General features: G+C 40.4%; 1 protein-coding gene and 1 long non-coding RNA gene across 2 annotated transcripts; one reads left to right on the forward strand and one right to left on the reverse strand.

The window, feature by feature from the left end:
- Nucleotides 1–285: 285 nt before the first annotated feature.
- LOC134223159 (uncharacterized) lies at nucleotides 286–1,206 on the reverse strand. Its single transcript, XM_062702299.1, has 2 exons — nucleotides 1,000–1,206; nucleotides 286–938 (listed from the first exon to the last, which is right to left on the reverse strand). Exons 1-2 carry the CDS (start codon nucleotides 1,138–1,140, stop codon nucleotides 357–359), a joined length of 723 nt encoding a protein of 240 aa, XP_062558283.1. The 5' UTR covers nucleotides 1,141–1,206; the 3' UTR covers nucleotides 286–356.
- Nucleotides 1,207–24,014: 22,808 nt separating this feature from the next.
- Nucleotides 24,015–24,638, forward strand: LOC134223160 (uncharacterized). Its single transcript, XR_009982465.1, has 3 exons — nucleotides 24,015–24,269; nucleotides 24,338–24,446; nucleotides 24,509–24,638. It is a non-coding gene; the product is annotated as an uncharacterized LOC134223160 (long non-coding RNA).
- Nucleotides 24,639–24,936: the final 298 nt, after the last annotated feature.

Raw genomic sequence — 24,936 nt, forward strand, 5'->3', positions numbered from 1 at the left:
GTTGTCAATGTTGTTTTGCGTATGAGATATTCAATTATCTTGTTCCCAAACAGGAATACATTAAACTTATTAGAATACAAACAAGCATATTTGGCAAGAATTAAGAACCTGTATAGGTTTCAAAATCAATAATAGATATTTTAATGCGCCAAAACGATTACAATCGTTTTCACCATTTTGAGCATCTATGATATTTTGGTGAAAAAAGTGGACGATAAAATTTCCGTTTTGGACAGGTCGTCGAACAATAGTCTGCCAAATATACATGCCGATTCCCAGTACATATAATTTTTCTGCAAACATTTATATTTAAACGGATAAAAAATAAAAACACTATTAAAAAAACATGTTATCACCTAATCCGCCGATTCCAGGTCATGCAAGCGTTTAACCAACGCATCAATTTCCCGGTACAACTTGGTTCGAATTTGTTTCTTGGCGCGCACAAACGAATCCGTTTTTAGCACCTGCATATTCCGCTTTCGGTATTCCAGCATCATTGATCCATCCCCGTCCGGGTGCAACGTTGAGCAATCCGGCCCCGTTGGTTCTTGTTCCGTTTCGATGTGCTGTATGTACTGATCGATAGTCCTTACGACGCTGGATCGAAGCTGGTACAGTTTATTGGCAATTACTTTCGATGATTTTGACGGTACGTTTTCGGTAGATGGCATTTCCATGTTCTGTTGGTACGTCTCTGCAGGTTTTTCAGAAAAACTCTCCTTGCCTAACGCAACGCCACTGGCCGTTCGTGAGAGAATGCTTTCCAATGAAGAAGATTTGTTATCGGTAGATGCTGCGAGTTGATCATTTGTCGATGATTGAAAAAGCGACGCTGTCGAAGGGTCTTCTGTAACATGTTTGTCACCCAATTCAAATGCAAGCTTTTTGGTGCGAAATTTTGGTGCAGCATATACTAACTGAATATTGTTACCATCCTGAAATAAATGATAGGTTTCAAAAATAACTAATGTTGCGATATGATGCGGAGCAGCTTACTGGTTCAGAAATGCGGCGTTCGTAGTCCCCCCGGGGAATCGAGAACAGCCTGCCCTCATACCGGACACATACTCGCTCTTCTCGATCTTCATGATTTTTATTAGCCGAAATAGCTGGTTTTGGATTTTCGGATGATTCCATTTTTTGTGTAAAAAATGTATTTATTTATTGATATCTGAGGATTTTGAAGATGACGTTTCCGCTTGCTTAGTGCAGTAACAAGAATTGGGTTTATGCGATGGTTGCTGAGAATATTTATTCAAACGAACATTCAAATGTATAAATATTTATTAGAGTTGTTAAAAATCAATTTTGCTCCACAACGCTCATCTAATTCTGTTACATGTTCTAAGTGTTCTCCGAAAATTTGAGTTGATTTGGATTAAAACTGATTTAACACAAGCCGTTTCAAGTTTGCATGGAAATTATTTAATATGGAGAATTCAAATATCTCATTATACGGTTAAACGGTTAAACCATGTTAAACTTCGATATAACGCACAGTTAGATTTTAGCACATTTAGATTTTAGCATAAATAACCATCCTTATTTTACAGCATTTGAATGTTGTTCAACCATAAACTTTGTGGGAGAATATTCATTTTTGTTTTCTAAAATATGTTTAAAAAAATAGAGAAAAAATTTGTTTTTTCGCTTATAAATTTTTTTGAAGGTTTAACGATGGCCCTTAAAGGGTTGAAAGAGAGTTCCTGGATGTTCCTCCTCATAATACATGTTGCATAGAAACAGTTTTCACTTAAAAATATTTTTGGCCATCGATTTTTATGAGAATTCCCCTTAGTGCGATGGAGTACTTATAGGACTTTCCGAAGGAATTCCTGAATTAATTCCCGAAGGAATATAATATATATTTTCTACATGTATTTCTAAAAGAGCTTCGGAAGGTATTTCCGAAGAAATTGCTAAGGGAATTCGTAAATGTGTTTCCTTATGAATGATTTAAAGAATTTTCGAAATAGTTTCAGGAGGAAGTTTTGAATTCCGAAGGAACTCCTGAGGTAAATTCTAGTGGTTCTTTAAACTCCTTCCTTTAATTTTCGAAGCATCAACCGAAGGAATTTGAAATTTAATTTTAAAATACTTCCGGAGTTGTTTCCGGAGGATTTTTCAAATTAATCCCTGAAGGAGTCTGAAGAAAATCTTGAAGCAATGATTTAAGAAATTGTTGGAGAAATCTATGAATGATGGAATTTCCTTTCATAAATCCTTCAGGGATTCATTCAGAAATTTCACAGGAATTTCTTAGAATTTTGTTCTATAACTTTTGGAAGGAATTCCTGGGAGAATTTCTTATAAAAATATTTCTCAAAGAATTGCCGAAGGAATTCTTGCAAAAATCAATCCGAAGGTCCTAAAATATAAAATGAAATCCTGGAGTAGATTGAATGTGAACTAGCTTTGCATTAAACTATGATTAAGTGTGGAATTGGTTGGATTTCGATTGGGTTTGTATTTAATTTGGATTGGGAATGTAATATATTTATATCGGATTTGAATTGCATTTGGATAAAATTTAGATTGGATTTAGATTTGATTTCGATATAATTTTAGTTGGTTTTGGTTGGTTGATTGAAATTGGGTTATATTTGGAATGGATTTGGAAAAGATTTTGATTGGATTTTGTTTGAATTTATACTAGTGTTGAATCAGATTTAGTTTGGTTTTGAATGAGATGCGGATCGAATTGAACTTGAATTGAGTTTGAAATTAATTCGATTTCGATTGCATTTGGGAGGGTGCTTGGTGGCCTTGTGTCACTGCTTCTGCCTCATAAGCAGGAGATTAAGGGTTTGATCCCTGGCCCTTTCCAATTTCCTATTAGATAATTTCATTAATCATATAACTCAATCTCTTTGCATATCAAATTCTCATTGTATGTATGATCAAGTATGATTCTAAATATAGAATTGTTATAAAAAGCTGCCTGTTACTTAGTAGCAGTAAATAAAATGTAAAAATAGATTGGTATTCATTTGTACCCGCATACGAATGCTATATACGGTCGCTATGCTCGTGCAGGCCTCATACAAGTAAGAATGTGTGAGGTTAATGTGCGGGTAGCGATGGTGTGGTAGACGTGTGCGTGGTATTAGAATCCAATAGCATTCAAATTCTAATTGTAAAAAATGAATCCCATTAGAATTCACTTTAATACTTTCTCATTACTCTAGCACTTCCAATTCTCATTCATATATTCCTGTCCCATAGATCGCATCACTTACCAAAGTGAATCCAGATAATATATCCCTTCATACTAACACAATATCCTATCCTAAGACTATCGTGGAGATGCAGAGGTATACTCGGTCTCTAGTAGCAACGAGAGTTGAACTAATAATCCTTCCTTCCCATGATGACCGTAAGGACGTGGCCGGTGCCGTCAATTAGTCAATTAGTAAAATGCATTGAATTTCCGAAATTTGCACATTGAGAATGATAGCTAAAACCCAAGCTCCATTCAATTGGTTCCCTGTGCAATTTCGCAAGTTCTAGTCAATCACGGAGTAGCAACTACGAATTGTACGGTTATCCTGCTCATGCTCATGCTCAATTCGATTTCGATTGCATTTGGATTTGATTTGATATAATTTAGAATGGTTTTGTATTGGATTTGATTAAGATTAGTTTTAGAAAGGAATTAGATTGCGTCTTGTGATTTTGGCTGGTTTCAAATTTGATTCAGATTGGATTTAGATTTATTTGAATTGCATTGGCTTGAAAAGAATTAAATTTGATTTTGTTTGCATTTGGACCAAAACCAGTCCAAGTGGATGTAGACTGATCTTGGATTGAATTTAGAATTGATTGGAATTGAATTGGATTTTGATTTTTATTAGAACTGTAATGGATTGAGAAATGATTTAGATTGGAATGCATTTGAATTTGGACTAGGTTTGAATTGGATGCGGATTCGCTTGCATGGAACTTGGGTTGAGTTCAAAATAAATTGGTTTTGAATAGTAATTTGATTTGTTTTAGATAGAATAAGGATTGGTTTTGGGATTAGATTCAAAATGGTTTTAAAACGGATTTAGATTGCGTCTTGTGTGGACTTATATTTAAATTAGTTTACGATTGCATTCGGATTGGATTGGATCAAATTTGGAATGAATTTTAACGTTCTGATTTTATTTGATTTGGAAGGAATTTGAATTGAACTTAGATTAGATTTAGTTGGATTTAGATTGGATTCGAATTTAATTTGAATGGGACTTGGATTCCATTTGTATTTGATTTGGATCGGGTATGGATTGTATTGAATGGATTTAGGAAGTATTCGGATTGACTTTGTTTGTATTTGATTTAGATTTAGATTGGTTTCAATTGGATGTTGTTTGGATTTGCATAGAACTTGGATTGAATTAATAATTGGCTGGATTTGATTTGAATTTGGATTAGATTTGGATTTAAAATTTAAATGGATTTTGAGAGAGCTTAGACTGGATTTGGATTTAAATTGTATTGAAGTTGGATTGAGATTTAATTGAATTCAAACAAGATAGACATTGAGTGTGGATTTGATGGGCTTTGGATTAATTTGAGATTAATTCGAATTCTATTTTGATTGGTAGGATTTGAAATGAGTTTGGATTATAGTTGAGTTGGATATGAATTGAATTTTTAATTGTATTTGGATTCGATTGGGATTAGATTGAGATGGGATTTGAATTTTGTTAGGATTGAATATGGATTGGATTAGATTTCGGCTTGATTAAATTTGGAGTTGATGCGGATTAGATAACGATTGCATTTCGATTGAATTTTGATTGGATTTGAATTAGGTTCAGATTGAATTTGCATTAAATTGTTCATAGATTTGAATTGGATTTTTAGATTGCATTTAGGATTGCATTAGAATGAGATTTGCATTAGACATGAAAATAATCGTAATTGGATTAGCTTCGGAATGGATTTGGATAGTTTAACTTGAATCTCGATAAATTTGAATAAGGATTTAATTGGAATTGGATTTAGATATTGCATTGTATGAATTTCAATGGGGTTTAGACTGGATTTAGATTACATTGCGATTTGGATTTGATTTGAATTGAGTTCAGGCAGGCTTAGAATTGTATTAGGATTGGATTGGGTTTAGTTGGAATCAGATTTAGATCTATGTTGGATTTCCATTGAAATTAGATTTATATTGGATTTTGATTGCATTGGAATTGTATTTGTAATTGTTTTGAGATTAGATTTGGATTAGGATTGGATTAGGATTAAATTTGTATTGGATTAAGATTGAATTTGTTTTGGATTAGTATACATTTGATTTGGAAAGAATTCAGAATGGATCTAAACTGGATATCACAAGAAAGTAATCGTAAAATGACTCATCATTTGATCGTTAATGCGCGTGATTGTTAATTGTACACGTTAGAAAAGAACAGTGAATCTGATCTGTCTAATTGTAGAGCATTATATTAAGAGAGGGGATGTGTGTGTGGGGCCCTCCTTAGCCGTGCGGTAAGACGCGCGGCTACAAAGCAAGACCATGCTGAGGGTGGCTGGGTTCGATTCCCGGTGCCGGTCTAGGTAATTTTCGGATTGGAAATTGTCTCGACTTCCCTGGGCATAAAAGTATCATCGTTGTTAGCCTCATGATATACGAATGCAAAAATGGTAACCTGGCTTAGAAACCTCGCAGTTAATAACTGTGGAAGTGCTTAATGAACACTAAGCTGCGAGGCGGCTCTATCCCAGTGTGGGGATGTAATGCCAATAAGAAGAAGAAGAAGAAGAAGATGTGTGTGTGTGATAGGCTTTTTTGAGTTTCTTGGTGAATCAAATGAAGAAACTCTTCAGTCCATTGACGATTCTTCCTCCGGATTTATGCGTCCGTTAAGTGTTTCGGCTTCGACAGGATAGGACAAGAAGTGAAAAGTTCGACGTCCATTCTTTTCACTCCTCATTTACTTATTCTTTGTTTATCCATTTCTGGCGCAGTCGACACGTTTGAATTTCATACTTTAAACATAACTCACATTATCATTTCTATGGATTATTTTTCAAATTGGCGTAATTGATTATGACCTTTGTTTTTGGAACGGCAATTGTGCACTTCATTCAAACTATTTCCGTCAACTAATATGCCCAACAGAAAGAACGGACTCATGTCTATCTGGTAGTAACGTCAGCTGAACAAAATATGCTAAATAGAGAGACTATTAGTCGTTTCAACTTTAAAGGTCAAATAGTGGGTCAAATAGAAAATCCCAGTTTGGGCTACAGTTCTGGTATTAGCATTGGCTTTAAGCGATTCGCAAAAAAATGTGGGTATTACAAGCCTAGGCTATGGTATGAAAGTAGCATCACTTGCACCCGTTACCACAGAGATCTGCATCTGTTACCACAGAGGTACATAGGTGCCATAGAATGTTTTGGAGCTGTAGTGTGGAATGGAAGGTATATAGGAGTCGTTTCTTTAGATCGTGAAACTCAAAAAGAATTAAGACATACAGGATAGAAAAGGGATGAGCATGCGATCGAACGCATGACCTCCTGCTTATAGGCAGAAGCGATAGCCACTAGATCACTGAGCTAGGAAGCATGACATACTTATTTGAACTCTTACGATTGTCGATCATTTTTACACGCTTCCAGCAGAAGACATGCATCACAGAAATTTGTGTAAATCTTTAATGATTTCAATCAATTATTGCTAACTGCTATGATTTTTATGAACGTTCAGGAAGGGTTATCTAGCGATTCAAACCGACCTTCTTAGAAATCGTATGATTGTCAAATAATTATTTGGGAGCTCAGAATTTCTTACCGACCAGATTTCAAATGGGCTTTGTGATGTTTGTGGTTCCTCAGATTTCAATGAATCTTTTGAGGTTTGTAGAAAACCTTTTTCCGTGGGGTTCTAAAAATCATTTATCATTATCAAAACAAAATTTTAATTAATCACATTTTCTGATTTCAACATTTTTTTTTACCTTGGGAAAACTTTTAGACTAAGGACTTGAAGCGCTAGTTGCAGTAACTTAAACCTCCGTTATTAGTGATATTCAAAAAACGATCATAGGCAGAGTTGTTGAAAAATCTTCAGATAAGAAGGTAATACGTATTGACAAACTACTGACTGAACTGATCATTTGATCAAAACCATCATTGTTTCAGACCCCATAGTCCTAAAGAACAATCAGTACTCTATTCCTTTAGGATCCCAGAAACCTCTAAGGTTATTCTAAAAACTCTGATTAACTTTAAAATGGGCTTTTAAGTGGGCTTCCTGGCCGTGCGGCTAAAGTGACGTCAATCGTCTAGACCCATGTTCTAGGGAGTGTGGGTTCGATTCCCGCCCGGTAAGGAGGATACCTTTCGTGATCAAAAAATTCTGTGTTTTTCCTATCCGTTGTCTCATGCTATGTATTAAGTGTTCAGTCTGTACGACTTGTGGTCTGTTCCTGTCTTTTAATAAAAAAAATCACATTTTGATAACACACAGATTCTTGCCAGCTAATGACTTCATATGTTCTTATCATAATCATGTGAAGGCAATGCTTTGCCTGCCCCACCCAGGAAAATTCATGCGTAGGACAAGTCCTACTTGTCCCACCCACCCCCGGCGCCACTGCGCTTATTTGAAAAAAAAAACCCTAGATTTGTATTTATGATATCTGCTCATGCGAGGCCAATTTTAATTTGGATTTCAAAGTTTTGGTCTTGATGTTTCGTTTTATTCACAGTATTAAAAATTTCCAACCCCGTGCTGATAACCGTTTTTAAATAAAGTTCACTAGAATTTTTGAGAAGTCTTTCAAAATGCTCGACATTCTGCTTCTTCTTTTTCTTGCAACGCCAATACGCCAATAGTATCTATGCTTGATCATCTCGACACATTTTACGAAGTCATTGTAAAAATGTGTATCGTACTCTTTCTTCATAATACTGTTCCACTTGTATACAGGTACACACTGTTCCCACTCAAAGCCTAGTACCACCTAGTACGCTGCTCATACGGAATGGGTTTACAGAAAATTTGATTAAATTACCAAAATAAATTTGACAGCTGATTTAGTATAGCAGAAATGTCACTTTTCGGTACGGAATATTTTTCCGTAATGAAAAAAGACAGCTCTCCATTTACGTCACCCAGTAGGCGTTATAAGCGTTATAAAATTTACTCTACTCGCCAGCTACGTACTGCTCAAGGAATTTCAGAAGCGGAATCATTTCGTGACCATTCCGTATCCTCCTCCTCCTCCTTCTTCTTCTTCTTCTTCTTCTTCTTCTTCTTCTTCTTCTTATTGGCATTACATCCCCACACTGGGACAGAGCCGTCTCGCAGCTTAGTGTTCATTAAGCACTTCCACAGTTATTAACTGCGAGGTTTCTAAGCCAAGTTACCATGATGATACTTTTATGCCCAGGGAAGTCGAGACAATTTCCAATCCACCCTCAGCATGGTCTTTCTTTGTAGCCCCGCGTCTTACCGCACGGCTAAGAAGGGTCCCTATCCTATCTAAGTTTGAACAGTACTTATCAGCAGCGTGCTTGGCTCAAAGTGGTAGTCCATCAGGTCTAATCTGGCACCTACAAACTTGAATAATAGCCCATCGACGAGTTTAAAATCGGGGTAATTTTCTGTCCCTTTCCCTTTTTTAAATGGGATTGTACAAACTCGTCTTATGACAAGTGAAGACATTCCACTAAAAAGCCCAAAATAATTTTCTTAAGTAATTTTCTGGTTCGTTTTCCACAGCGACTACAAATTGATTATGCTGACTATCTATAGGCTCTTCATCTAGAGATTCAAACGATTGGGAAAGGGGGAAAAGAATACCTATAGGAGAAGTGTACCGGTTTTGGCCTCCTTAGTGCCTAATTTGGCCTACCCTGAAAAATGCATATTTTCCAAAAAATATAGGTCAGATTTACCACTAAAGAAAGATAAGGGTTATATCTCAACCAACAAAAACGCACCAGTACCAACAATACTGCTTGATGAGTAGTTACGCAATTAGCTCCAGAAAACTGCGATATAAATTAAATTCGATTACTAATTATTGGAAATATTTTTGTTGAGTGAAAACTCTTGAGTATTCCTTTTAGCTGGGAAGGCTTTCTTTTCACCTGCACTTAATGAGGAAGTGCTATAATAAGTAAAGGTATCTTCGATATAACGTACCCCCGATATAACGTACACTCGATATAGCGTCACTCGACATAGCGTACATTTTACCCCGATATAACATACACTTTGAAAAATAATGCATTTGGGTAGTTATTCCGGAATAATGTAATAAATGTTCATTATCATTCATGGAGGGCATCATACGATACCAGTAAGATACCTACCTGGATACCTGGTTGGCTAAAGCGTCGATACACCTATGCCTGGCGTATTGTAGAGCTCCATAATCGTCGGTCCTGGAAGATGTTCCTCCAGTTTCAGAGTCCCTAGGTCCGATTCCACCGCGTGCAGCCAGCGTGTTCGTGGCCATCCACGAAGTCTCCGGCCCCTATCTGGATCTCTGTTGAATATTGTTTTCGCTATTTTTTCACCCGACATTTGCACTAAGTGACCAGCCCACTGAAGTCCTCCGCATTTTATACGATTCACAATATTTTCTTCTTTGTATACTTGATACAACTCATGATTCATGCGTCTGCGCCATATAACCCGATTGGCCAAATTATGTTTTCAGCCAAATGTATCATTCTGTCAAACAATGTCAAACGCCACGTTCCACTAAATGACCTATTCAGCCAATAAACATTTTCGGCCGTATGTCCTGTTCGACCAAATTACTTTTTCAGCCATATAACCAGTTCGGCCGTATGTCCTCTTTAACATTTATTTAACGTTTTATTCGACCAAGTGCGCTACGGCCATACAATCCTTTCCCTTTTGGCTGAATAGGCCATTTGGTCGAGAAGGTCATTTTTCCGAATAGGTCATTCGGACGAATAGATCATTTGGCCGTATTGGTCGTTTCACCGACAATTGGCCGAATTGGTCATTAGGCCAAATAAGTAATCCCGAGTAGCACACTTGTCACATACTAGTTACTGTGACTCATATGCGACCAAAATCAGTCACATTGGAGTTGCTGCAACTAAATCGATCCGAACTGTGCTACTAGGGATATGGCCTAAAAAGTTGTTTGGCCAGGCAGGTCATATGAAAATGTCGTTTGGTCATTTAGCAAAAGGGTCACTGTGAAAAGTGGGAAGTGAGAAATTTGAGCTCAAAAGCTCAAAATGAGCTCATCTCACTTTTCTCAGTGAGGCGTGCGATATGATGCGTGGCTGAAAATCGAGACCTTGCTGAGGGTGGCTGGGTTCGATTCTCGGTGCCGGTCTAGGTAATTTTTGGCTTGGAAATTATCTGACTTCCCTGGGCATAACAGTATCATCGTGTTAGCCTCTTGATATACAAATGCAGAAATGGTAACTTGGCTTAGAAACCTCGCAGTTAATAACTATGTCCAACCAAGGTTGGACATAGTCCTGATGATGGGCATCATCGTGCCCGAAACCGGTCGACTTAAAAGATAATTTTAAAAAAAATTTGTTGACGAGTGTAAAAACAAAAAAGTGTTATGTCTTGTCTCGCGTCGCGTTTTATTAGTGTCGTGTTGTTTTTACGTTAGCATGAACCATAAAACCAAAAGTGGGATTCCACTTCTCACTCATCATTTCTTACTTCTCACTTCGCACGTCTCACTTTTCGCAGTGCCAATCGATCATTTGGCCAAATGGTCTTCTTCGGCCAAATAACCTGCTCGGCTGAACGACGATTGTCGGGATATTGCATGCGGGATATTGCATTTAACAGATTGACATTTTTCCAGATAAGAATGATGCAGAACTCAGCAGATTGCCATTTTCTCAGATTAGCATAGTCAGAATAGCAGCCTATTCTTACACTTCCACAATTACTGACATTCAAAGCCTGAACGTATGATTCACGCTTTCATATAAACACCTAAAAAGTCCTAACTTCTGCATTGCTCAACCGATCGTAAAAATCTACCCCTCAAAACAACCCCTCAGATCTCCTGTTTCTGGAAATGGCATAATATTTTGGATTGGCCACGTGGTTCCGGAAATACTCCGGGGTGTACTGTGGAAGTTTTTTTGGCACCAGTGGGAACACTTGTTTGGCACTACTTTAAGTCAACTTGCGACATGTCAAACTTCATTATTTGGCAAAATAAGATCAATTGGAACTATTCTGATAGTTTTTGGACAAGTTGAACGTGCTCGGGAATGTTTCGGATACCTGGTCCGTCGATTAAAATGGCCATTTTCTATCAGTGATACACCCCAGCTTGCAACATCTCAAACTTCATTATTTATAAAACAAGACAACTTAGACATGTGCCGGAATTTTCCGGAATTGTGCCCCCGGAGAAAATGGCTATTTTAGATCATTTGTAATGTTTCGTTTGGGACATCTCAAACTTTACCACAATTTACAAAACAATACAAAGTAGCAAATTTTGAGGGTTTCTGGACAAGTTGGACATACTTCGGAATCTTCCGGAACAGTGCCTCCCTAAGAGGAAAATGGCTAGTTTTTGATCATTTGCGAAGCCTTGCTTGGGATATCTCAAACTTCATGGTTTTTGCAAAAGATGATCAATGGATCTCATTTTGAGGGTTTCTGAACAAGTTGAACATGTTCCGGAACCTGGTGTCTCCGGGGAAAATGGTTATTTTTAATCGTTTATAGTGATCACTGATGATGATTAATTCAACAAGCATTTCGGGAGTTCAGGAGGTGCTCCGGATCCTTACTCAACATTGGGAAAACTTTTGCAGTCAACCTGGGACCAGAGCGGGAAGAAAGCAACTCTGGCTAGCCAAGAACTCAGGAATCAATCAACATTTTGGGTGTAACATTCTTCAACTGAAACAGTTAATCGACTACAATTGGGCGATGTCATAAGAAAAATATCTCGATTGATGTGGAAGAGTGGCACGTATGACTTCGTAACCAGAGTTTCTAGTAAGACATGGGGGCTTATACTTGCACCTTCCAATGCATGAACTCAAACCGCTTTACTGTTATAGCGAAAATAAATGGAGTGTACTACTGCAGCTGCTACGCCCCACCAAGGTGGCCGATAGAACAATTCACCGAGATGGTCGATCGGCTAACATCAGACCTAGTGGGTAGCAAGCCAGTAGTAATTGCAGGAGACTTCAATGCGTGGGCGATAGAGTGGGGAAGTCGCTTTACTAACCGGAGAGGGCAAACGCTGCTAGAGGCTTTCGCCAAGCTGGATGTCGTGCTGTGCAACGAAGGCTCCAAAAGTACCTTCCAGCGAAACGGAGGAATCGATAATAGACGTAACGTTCTGCAGTCCAAGTTTGGTCGGTGATATGCAGTGGATGGTCGACGACGGTTACACCCACAGTGACCATCTAGCTATCCGGTACAGGATAGGCAGCGAGGCAAGAAGAAAGCCGGAGAGCTACTCCCACAACCCGGTCGTGGAAGGTCGCCCACTTCAACGGTGGGACCTTCAGTGAAGCTATGGGTCTGGAAGAAAACACGGGAAGTTTAAGCGGCGACGAACTGGTTGCGGTCCTGTCTCGAGCTTGTGACGCGACCATGCCGAGGAAGGTGCGACCACGGAACTGCAGGCCACAGGTATACTGGTGGAGCGATGAAATTGCAGCCCTTCGAGCAGCCTGTCTCCGGCCTAGAAGAAAAACGCAAAGGACACGCTTGGCGGAAGTGAGGGAGGAACGCATCGAGCAATTCAAAGCAGCGAGACTGGCTCTAAACAAGGCCATCAAAGAAAGCAAGAAAGCCTGCTTCGACAGACTGTGCCAGAGCGCCAACTCGAACCCATGGGGAGACGCCTATCGGGTGGTGATGGCCAAAACAAGAGGAGCACTGGCTCCTCCCGTGCGATGTCCAACGAGGCTGAAGACTATAATCGAGGCACTATTCCCGCAACACGGCCCAACCCACTGGCCGCCAGCAGCGAGGGTAGCAAATGATGAAGCGGTGGAGAGGGTGACGGTAGAAGAGATATTGACGGTGGCAAAGTCCCTCGACCCGAGTAAAGCACCTGGTCCGGACGGGATCCCGAATATGGCATTGAAGGCAGCCATAACGACTAACCCGAACATGTTTAGGTTGGCCATGCAGAAGTGTCTGGACGAGAGGACATTCCCGGATATATGGAAGAGACAGCGTTTGGTCCTGTTACCGAAACCTGGCAAGCCACCAGGAGACCCCTCAGCGTACAGACCAATCTGTCTTATAGACACGGTAGGGAAGCTACTGGAGAAGTTGATCCTGAACAGACTGTCGCCGTACGTCGAGGAGGTAGGAGGATTATCGAGCGAGCAATTCGGCTTTCGGAGAGGAAGGTCTACTCTGGGTGCCATTAAATCGGTGGTTGACACTGCAAAGGTCGCCATCGAATGCAAGCGGCGCGGTATACGTTACTGCGCAGTAATAACACTCGACGTGCGGAATGCATTCAACAGTGCGTGCTGGATGGAGATCGCGAACTCGTTGCTTCGGCTGGGAGTACCGGTAGGGCTGTATAAGATTCTGGGAAGCTACTTTCAGCATCGATTATTGATCTACGAGACAGACGAAGGCTTGGCTACCGCCCCCATCACGGCAGGTGTCCCACAGGGATCAATTTTGGGTCCATTGCTGTGGAACGTGATGTACGATGGCGTGCTGCGGTTGAAGCTCCCGCCAGGAGTCAAGTTAGTGGGATTCGCCGATGACGTAACCATGACCGTGTACGGAGAATCCGTCGAAGAGGTCGAATTGACTGCAGCCTATTCGATCAGCCTAGTGGAGGAATGGTTGCGCAGCAAGAAGCTACAGTTGGCGCATCATAAAACGGAGATGATAGTCGTTAACAATCGGAAATCGGTTCAGGAGGCGACAATTAGAGTCGGCGGCTGTGACATCACCTCCAAGAGATCTCTGAAACAATTGGGGGTGATGCTCGACGATAAGTTGAGCTTTAAAAGTCATGTCGACTACGCCTGCCAGCGCGCGTCGACGGCGATAGCGGCACTATCGAGGATGATGGCGAACAACTCTAGGGTGTGCTCCAGCAAGCGCAAGCTGCTGGCAAGCATGGCGGTTTCAATACTACGATACGGAGGACCAGCTTGGGTGTCAGCGTTGAGCGTAAACTGCAACGTGCGAAAGCTGGAGAGTACTCATAGGCTAATGTGCCTGAGAGTTATCAGCGCATATCGCACCGTATCTCGCGAAGCGGCATGTGTACTCGCGGGCATGATGCCTATCAAACTGGTGGTAGAGGAAGACGAGGAGTGCTACGCCCTCAGGGGCACCGATAACGCTCGAAGGAATAAAAAGGCAGCAACGGTAGCCAAATGGCAGAGAGTGGGACAACTCGCCTAAGGGAAGGTGGACCCATCGCTTAGTCCCAAGTGTGTCGGCATGGATTAGCAGACCTCATGGGGAGCTAAACTTTGGCTTGACCCAGTTCTTAACAGGCCATGGATGCTTCAAGTGGTACCTACACAGGTTTGGTCACGCGGCTTCTCCCACCTGTCCGCAATGCCCAGACGTGACAGAAACGGCTGAACACATCCTGTTCACATGTCCTCGGTTCGAAACGGAGAGGAGTGCGATGTTGGGGGCATGCGGAACGGACACCAACACCGATAACATCGTCATAAAAATGTGCCAGAACCCAGAACAGTGGAGAGCGGTTGCAAGAGCGACGTCCAGGATAGCCGACATCCTGCAACGAAGTTGGCGCATAGAGCAGCAGCAGGCAGCCGTTACGGATAGCGGACCATGAGTCGTGGAAGTCGTGAATATATATGTCGATAATGGATGGGAACGACAGCGTCGCAACTGTATTCAGCTTGCGGCGAGCGCGTAGCCGCAGAACGTGGCGAAACGGCCGGGTTCGGAGGAGCTCCCGCTTTCGGGGAACTTCTCGTCGGAGTAGGTTAGATCCGCCGTCGGGGACTATCCGAGTCGTTCGCGATCGCGATCGAGGCGGGAGCTAAATGGCTCAATGAATAAGGTGAGAGCTGAATGGCTCAAGGCAAATGAAATTCGGTTATCGGAGTAGGCTGGGTCCACCGCCGGGGATCAGCCGAGTAGACCGTGGCGTGCGAATGTACCGGCTTCGGGTCGTCGGGGCACCATTGAACTGGAAGTTATCTCCACTCGGAATCTTTGGATTGACCTCGGCACTCGCCCGGTCACCCGTTGAGACGGGTCGTCGGTTACGGGGGAGCTTCCGACGTCGGGGAACTCCCTGTCGGAGTAGGATTGATCCACCGCCGGGGACTATCCGAGTAGTCCGCGACCAAGGTGAGAGCTGAATGGCTCATCGGTTAAGCAAGAAGCTGAAAGGCGCAGTTCATGGAAATCGGTTAATCGAGTAGGCTAGGTCCACCGCCGGGGACCAGTTGAGTAGATAGTGCCGCGTGAATGCACCTGCTTCGGGTCGTCTGGGCACCACTGAACCGGAAGCTATCTCCACCCGGAATCTTTGGCCTGACCTCGGCACTCGTCCGGTCACCCGTTGAAGTGAGAATGTGCGTAGGACTTGAGCGGATCTATGAACATGCATACCAGGTGAATGTGTAGTGTTGGTAATGTAACAGCCATCCACGAATGCGGGTCGTCGGTATCGGGGGAGCTTCCGCCGCCGGGGGACTCCCCGTCGGAGTAGGGTAGATCCGCCGCCGGGGGACTATCTGAGTAGCTTGCGAGCACGTTGAGAGCTAAATGGCTCTAAAAATAAAAAGGAAAGTAGATGCGTTGCTGAATGGCACAAGGAAAAAAAAAGTAAAGGGCTTAAGGGCCCACGCTTTTGTGTGCTTGCTGGCACCAATAAGGGAGCCAAAGGGCTCAGACGTATGACAAAACATCGAAGAGAGGCACTGTGAAAGGTGTTGTTTTGGGAGGAGTACTTTTAGTACTGCTTTTCCCCACAGAAGTAATACTGAAAGGTAGTCCCGGGGGGAATTGTGCATTAGAAGAGAGGGTAACTCAAGTAAACTTCTGTTACTTGGCTTGGGTGGGTTTAGTGGGTCCGGCGGTCTGGCCTTCTGCCAACCGCGCCAACCCCACTCCCTGAGTGATAATTTCAGGTGTCTGTATGCAGATTTGCCTTCATCCCTCTATAAAAAAAAAAAAAAAAAAAAAAACCGCTTTACTCGTCGAGACTTTTGAGAAAAATCTCCTTTTGCTATTTATTTTACCCAATGCTTGGAGAATACAGCTAATATTTCGGTGCTAAATCCGGGCATGAAGAAGAGCCTCGCCAAGATGATACAATTCCTTCCTGCACAACTGAAAGAAAACTCGTCTGCTACAACATTACACAAGCACAGGAAAAGCTTGGAAGAATCCTAACTTCGCTTGAAGGAGAGTGTAGAAGAACTTGAATAACTGCGAGGGAACGGTCAGTGTATTATCTGCTAGTAAATGGAAAAATTCCACATGCTCGACAAAACCGCAACATTTCAACACCTTGCTGTTAGCACTGTCCTAATTCAGAGGAAGATCTAGAATACAAATTCGCAACCTGTAGGGACACCAGTGCACTAAATATGAAATCATGTTCAGTCTCCATTGGAAACAACCATAGGTAGAAGGAAATCTTTTACCAGCCTGAGATTTCCAGTATTGAAAAATATGAATAGGAGAGGTAGATACCAGGCTCTAAACATATTTATTGTGTATGTAAATTTATCAATCTTCAGAGGCATAAGATTTCGTTTTAAATTGTTCGCATTTGTAATGTACCAGATTGATTAATGTAGTCTTCAAAATAAATGTGTTAAAAAAAATCATATATACAGCCTCGCTTGCGAAATCTCACACTTCATGATTTTACACAAGTAATGGAGTTCTGGACAAGTTGGACATGTTCCGACATGCTGCTGGGGGAAATAGGCATTTTTTTATCAGTTAAAGATGAGCCTTGCTTACGACATTGTTAGTTATTCGACCTATTTGACATGTTTCAAAATATTCCGGATTAGTAAATACTTTTATTTATCAATAGTGAAAAAGGGTCATTTTTGCATCAGTAATAAAACCAATTTAATAACAAGTAGAATATCATGATTTCGCTTATTTTCATATATGCAAAATTATGAAGCTTGACTTGTTGCTAAAAAACGGATTTTTAAATACGTATGTGGGTCTCGTAATGACTTGCAAGCTTCTAAGGATTAATGAAGCTATCGAAGGCCCAGGGACGTTTACGAATTGTTTGCATTCATAAATGCATTTTTTCTTGTTCAGGGAAATTTCCTAGACCGGACCAGGAGTCGGTCCCACCCACCTTTAGCATATTTTTGCTTTACAGACACACATCTCACCGCACGACTAAAGAAGGTCCCTCAGAAGGGCAGTATGTTTCGGAATTTTAATTTCCCTTCACAAACCCTGACTGGCTGTCTTTAATAAAAGGATTATCTCCGCTTCTTGCCTGTTTACGGAAAAAGGTTTTTTTTTCATAATAATTCATTATTTCTTCCCTTTTATAACTGACTTGGAGGAGATATGGCTAACGCTTCTGCTTCATACGCAGGAGGTCGTGGGGTCAATTCCAGGTCCGATCAACTTTCCTACTTTGTATCTTTTCCTGTATTTGTCATGTTCAAGCAAAATTTTTGTTGTCAGCCATAAACATCTAGGAATAGACGTCATCAATCAAATTGCTAACAATGAAGAATTTCACATAATATTACGCAAAAAAAAACTCGATAACAATAAATCCTTTTCCCTCAACACATATATTTGTAAGGTGTGTTGTTTCCTATCCCGGCAAACATCGAGCAACTTCCTCTTTTCCCTTTTACCGATAACCGGCAACACGTCTTACATAGCCGCACCCAAAAATAACATCCAACAAAAAAATCCTTCGCCCATTCGAATTGAAAAAGCATGCTCCATACATTTTCAACATTTTATTCGTTTCCATTTTTCCCTATTTTCCCATTATCACACAGCACAAGCACTCAACAACACAACAATTGCAAATAAAACTTTTCCATTTTGCTCGACTCGATTCATTTTTCTTTCAGCACCCACCAGCCCAGCCCCAGTTCCCCCGGTCCCCATCATTCACGTCGGATTCACCAGTGCTTATCTATCGAAGAAGGCACCGCGCGCACCGGTCCAACTTCGAAAGGCATAGAAACTCAAATTTTTCACACGAGAAGAAAAACCATTTTCTCGTTTCTTTTTCAACGACTCGCCGGCATTCCATCCATTGCCCCCCTTCCCCCAAACTTCGTCGCTACGTGGCACAATCAGCCAAAGCCAGCCAGCAGCGCGTGGGAGGGAGGGCGCACTTGTTCCCGGCTTCCATTATGCTGTGCGCCTCTTTTTGCTCGAACGGAAAAAGCGAATCAGAATGGAAAGACGAAAAAAAACTTCAATATCATTATTTTCAAGCATATAATAATACCACTCACACAATGTCTGCTGACTGGTTTTCGGCGAGAGAAAAGTGTGTTCCTCCGCCACGTCGGGGTAGCCTCTTCCCTGCTTCCTAGTTCCTCAGCAGGAGTATTCGCTTAGTTGGAAATGAAAAACAGATTTCTTCGCCCCCTTTTTCCCGTCCGTCCCGTGGAACTAGTCATCTTGTTACATTTTCTTCGGAGCACCCGAATGATGGCCAGATCCGAACTTTGAAGATTTCTAATTACAAGAGATCTATATATTGGTTTAGTTGTGGCACAATGTCGCTCTACTAAATGTTATTATGCAACTATTTGCAAAGTGCAAATAGTATTCGGCGTATCTACCAATTAAAAAAAAAACTTTACTGGTTGTGATCATAATTAACATACACCCAGGTTTTTTTTTACACGGTTTGGTTTTAGTCATTTGAGACCTTCAGCGTCAATGAAACAATAAGTTAACCCCACGAAAAAATTCACAAAAAATCAAAGAAAATTCAGGGGGTATTTAAAAAGCTGTGAAAATTCAGTATAACCGAGAAATTAATGAATTCCAACCGTGTAAAAAAAAACCTGGGTGTATGTAGATAATGTGTTCTAATTGAAATTAGAATTCGAGATCTGTTGTTGATCCATTGAAATGTTTCAAAATCGAAAAAATATTGAAACTTCACGTTTCCTAAACTCCACCCTGGACTAACGGATGGCTCCTCGTTCGTTGCTCTCTGTTTTGTGCGGTAGCTGTGTGACTATTGTAACAAAAACTCGATAATAATGACGGCGATGATAACGCGCAATATTTAGTGAATGCTACTTTTTGCCGCATTCAAACGGGCCCGGCCTTTCATAACTGGGTAGGAACCCACCACCAGGAGCCCCCCATAGATACAATTTCAACGAGCTGAGCTGATGGCGGCTGCTGAAAAGAACACAACGATTTTCAGCAACACTGGTGCAATTTTCCTGACGCTTTTCAAAACGTGAACCACACCGAATGCACCCCACCCTTCCTTTGGTGGCATTATCGTCTGTGTCTGTGCAGGCAAGATACAATAATGGAAAGAAGCGGAGCTGCTGTTAGCGAGTAGAATAAGGCCCCCATTGTCCTGAACCAGGTTTGAGCACAATGGCGGAAATTTTCTAAACGAAGGGCCGGTTTAATTAAAACGGAAATGGATGGGTTTACTCTGGATCGGAACTGGTCTCTATTGATGAGGCTCAACATTTCCAATGCGTTACAGTCGGTTCGATAGGAAAAGCCGCGCCAGCTTAGAAAATGTGTTACTTGTATTCAACGAACTTTTGTTAATCTGACGTTCATGAGAACTCCAACTACATCACTTTGTTCCATCAACAAGGCTAATGAACCAACGATCGCGTTGTTCCAATTAGTTTGAAGCGTCACTCTTCATTTTCATTGGTCAAAATAGAAGTAAACACATTCATTGCGGAGTCTGACAATCATTTCAAGCTTTCAGCCTCAACGATATTCAGTATGGGGCAATTTTTTTTACAATATTCAGTCTTAAAACGAAATACGTTAGAAACCAAATTCAAAACAGGCGTGATGCAGTGTGTATAACTGAAAAATCAACATGCAGGAATCAGTAATAACCAATTATATTTGCGATTTGTGCCCCTAAACACGCAAGGTGCTGGAGCGTGATTGTCTTTAATATATTTGATTTCTACTCCAAGCTTAACCAAGTCATATATGACCCAAGACGAAAATCAGCTGTCATAAATCAGTTTTAAGAGATAGAGCCTTGCTTTTTTCAGCAAAAATGTTCAAAATTAACTGTTTCATCCAGGAAACATATTGCCCAAGTCAGGTTACGGGCACTAGGATGATCTAGAGCATCCAAACTACCCTTGAGCTTTTTTTGTCTTTTTTATCCTCGAGTTCTAGTTTTGATGTTTTAAGGAATCAACACCATTTTTTACCATATTCTGATCTTTCTGATAACATCCCGCGCCTTTCCAGCATTTTTCCAATATCAACGATACTCCAAACAGTTGAGGAATCAGAGTAGGCTCCGCTCTGAATGGAAGCTTTTTTTCACGTGTGACTGTTTTCTTTTGTGAAGGATTTTTTTCCAAATTATTACAAATGTACAATCTAGGGTAAATGATCCAATAGTGGAGGAACTAAGCACGTTCCAATACCAATAATTTTCCTAGAATTAAACGAAATTTCATTTCGCTTACCTTGGATATGTATTCGAAAGCGTTACCCATCTATTCTTTTGTAAAAATGCTTCCGTCTCATGTATTTCATGTATTCCGTCCTAAAATAACAACTCCAATTATTGGTACGCTGTTCCAATAGTTGCGGTATTCTTTAATTCGTGTTCCTATAGTTACGAATCCTATTGTTTTCTTACGGGACTCGCAACTATAGGAACAATACCGCAACTATTGGTGCACAGGCGAAATTTTAATAAGGTATTTTCTAGATATTCACCAGTTTTTGAAGATAACCAATGCTGTTTTCACTTCTTTCGTATGTTGACATATCGTTTTATCATTGAACGTAATGGGTTGCACCCACGACCAAGATGAATACACAGCTAGGTGCAAGATGAATACACAGCTAGGTGTTGCAATGTGCTTAGTTTGTGGAAGAGAAGAAGGCGGGGGTGAAAAATTCATTTTCAGTGCAAAACGAAAACAAACCGGCTGGCTCTCCCATACTAAAATCCAAGATGGCTGAATCGTGAATTTGGCAGATTGGAACACCTAGTGGTTTATTCATCTTGGCTAGGTGTTCCAATCTGCCAAATTCACGATTCAGCCATCTTGGATTTTAGTATGGGAGAGCCAGCCAGTTTGTTTATGTTTTGCATCGAAAATGAATTTTTCACCCCCGCCTTCTTCTCGTCCATAAACTTGGCAGGTTGAAACACCTAGCTGTGTATTCATCTTGCCCACGACTATCGGATCGTTTGCCCTATATCGAAAAAGATTTTATTGGTTAGCCCAAAAAGCAGGGAAAAAAGTGAATGAAACGTTATTATCAAGTTATGGCTGCCCGCTGCTTATTGAACCTGGTGATTTTTGTCGGAAATACGATATCTTCGTCGGTATACGTGCCCTGTAGAATCCTGCAGCTGATTAGTGACGAAGGAGATCTATGAGTGCGTCCCAGGTCTTTTCTTTTAATGCCATTACTGAATGTTTATATGATATTTCCTCATTCGGAAATCATTAGTAAAGTTGATTAAATCGTGAAAAGCTAAAATGAACATTTGTATGGGAATTTCGCATGGGAAGTTCACAACGCGCATATTCGCCTACTATGCAGGACAACGTCTGCCGGGTCGACTAGTTTAATAATAAACAGGATTTAGTTTTTTCATCATTTTTTTTAGGTATAAATTCTAATTAATCTTTCCTTAGACTTACCAAAAGTATAAATCTAGATTAATCTGTATATAGGCAGCTATTGTCTCTAATGAAAATTATAGTTAAATTTCCATTTACGAAACTTTTGCGTCTGAATAGGACGACAAAAAAATTATTGCAGCCACTGATAAGCTTGAACCTTCATTTACTTTTAGAGAGCGTTGTTCAGGACTATAATTTGTTTACCAAAGAGTTACTTGGTGTGAAGCACTGGAAGTATTGCTGAGGTGTATCAATTTGACTGCGGCAGTGACAGCAGCAGCCTTGGCCTTGACACTAACAGCTACCGAAACTCACAGAGCTACGAATCGTTTAGAAACATTGACAGCTTCCACATTCACCGCAGTTGGGTATTGTGTTGTGATTACCGTTCCAATGGAAGCAATGAAGGATAGGAAGTGCAAAATTCCAGGAAATGTGGTCTTGGAGGTCTTTTGATAATGGACGAACTACATATATCGGTGAGTACGTTCCAGTTCTTTGTCATTTTAACTTTGATTGCTGCAACAATTTATATATTTCAAAAATCTATCACTAAATACGTACAGGGCATCGTTTGCTACTATTGCTGCGGATATTGTGGGAGTCCCAGATATCCAGTTCACACTTAAGTTAGTAACGGTGTCTTTTCTAGACCTTCTACTCCCTGAGTACTTAGTAAGAATAAGGGTGTCCATGTGAAGTTTTGCTGTACCTGTTAGGAACGATTAGTTCATCCCATTTCCTGCACTTTTTGAAGAAATCTTTTTTGCTTCAGATGGGAATCCTTTTTGTAGTACTAGTCTTCGTAACAAAAAGGACACCATTACGGAGCATGAGATCTGATCAAATTATTCGTAGTACTACTTGACCAACACCCCCAGCTGGGTGAGGGATAGAGGATGACGCACACACACACACATCAACGATACTCCAAACAGTTCTTGAACTCAGATCTTAATATTCAAATCGGTCAACAAAAAGATCTTCAATGTTCGCACTAATTTTATAAGTTGCAATAGCTCCATGGTACCTCGTAATACCGTTACAGACACAGCACAGAATACGTTCGACATATATGACACTCCAAACTGTCTTTGAGCTCAGATTCAAATCAATCAACATGAAGATCTTTGAGGTCCCCACTATTTCTATGAGTTGAAATAGCTCCACGGGACTTCGATACACCACTATACTGCCGCTAACCGCAAGTCGAGCACATCTGTATATGGGCCTCCATATACAGATGTGCTCGACTTGCGGTTAGCTGCAGTAAAGACACATTATAGAATTCGTTGAACATGTACGACAATCCAAACTGCCCATGAGTTCAATTCTTTATATTCAAATCGAACAACAAGAAGATGTACGATGGTCTAGCATGAATTTATCGCCAAAAATTGTATGGTGAAGAACATCTAGGGAAGATCCATATAGTACGTCATGCAGAACAATTACCATTTTCAACACCCCTCTCCCCTTCGTCACACTTCTTGTAATGAACCTCTAGTTTTTTTTATTATCCGTCACGCTGCCCAGACCCTCCCGTCCCAGTAAGGATGTGACGTACTTTGTGAATGGCCACCTTACAAAAATTTAAAAAAAAATTAGAGCATTTCTCGCTTAACTTTTCAAAAGGACCTAAGTAAATTTTTTTCATGAATTAATTCGAATAGCGCAATCAACAGAACAACATGAAAGCTTGTAACGTTCCTTCCCTGGTGGACCACTAATAAATTTCCAATCAACAAGGCGAGCCGCGAATTCAGATGACTCCGTTGTTCAAAGTTTTACTTAAGCGCCAATCAAGCTAATACTTGATGCAAAACTTCACGTTACAAAAGTTTGCCCGGTTCAAGCTCTGTGGCAAGTCGTGGGAACGCACAGAAAAATCATGGGAGCCAATCATAACTCAGCGACGCGACTAAAATTCATTACGATTTTATTGAATAAAAAAAAACCAATCAAATACGTTAACACAATCTATTGCTCACTAGCAAGTCCATTACAATTTAATTTCTAAACGGCCGTAAATTGTGAGCTAATTCTGCTTAACACTAACTTCAACACACGCGCAGTTACAAAAATGTCAGTAGTGTGCACACATTTTCTTCACTTATCTTCTTTCTCAGCCAGGCCAAGTCCCACGTCGCTGGTTGCACGTAAAAAAAAGTAATTATTTTATCAATTAAATTTGATTCATATCTTTCATTATGACCATACATATACATTTCATTTCATGGGATATAATCTTCATAACATATTTCAAACAATATATTTATGGTGCTCATATATTGCATTCCACTTCGACATGAAAAGTATAAGTTTTGTCTAATAGCAAAAAAGTATTAGATAAAACTTATACTTTTGATTATAATCGGAACTGAAAAAAACAACGTGGTACTCGGGCAAGTTTCAAGCAAGGAGAAGGAGGTAAGGAGAATTTCGATCGGGTAATTTTGTTTGAATCTTTCAAAACCACAGTTTTTCTACTATCAAAGCTGTATTAATTTATTTTCAGAACGATCGATTTGATGATTTAGTGAGGCAAACGATTAGGCAGCATTGAAAAGCGCCGATTTTTGGTGTTTATCATCCGAAACGACTTTTTCATTTCCCCAACTGAAAAGGTAATATTATGTTGCAAAATAAGTACTCCTAAATGAAATTAATGGATTTCTAAAATTTCCAGATGACTGACAATATAATCAAGAGTTTTATGCTATCCCCAAAAAAAGCAACAAAATTTCATCCAGTTCGCTGCTGTTTTCCCATCGATCCTCCACAAAGGAAAGTAATGCGATTTTCTTTTTTTGTTACACCAAGCTTGTAGGTACACAGTGAAGCTCTGCGATTATGTATAAAGGAAGACCAATAAAAGCATTGATTTGATGATGGCTTACCGCTCTTTATTTCATTCTGAGAATGAGAATAATCCTTGCAAGTACATAATAATCTAAAATAATGATATATATACACAAACCTAATGATGTCAATATTCATACGATTATAAAGCTCATGCAAATATGTAATGATTATTATTTAAAACTTCATACTGAATATATTCGATTGACATGAAATGTATAAGTTTCGTGTTATGACTTTCTTATATAGTGTTAA

This window comes from Armigeres subalbatus, chromosome 3 (assembly GCF_024139115.2).
Source record: "Armigeres subalbatus isolate Guangzhou_Male chromosome 3, GZ_Asu_2, whole genome shotgun sequence".
NCBI classification, from domain to species: Eukaryota; Metazoa; Arthropoda; class Insecta; order Diptera; family Culicidae; genus Armigeres; species Armigeres subalbatus.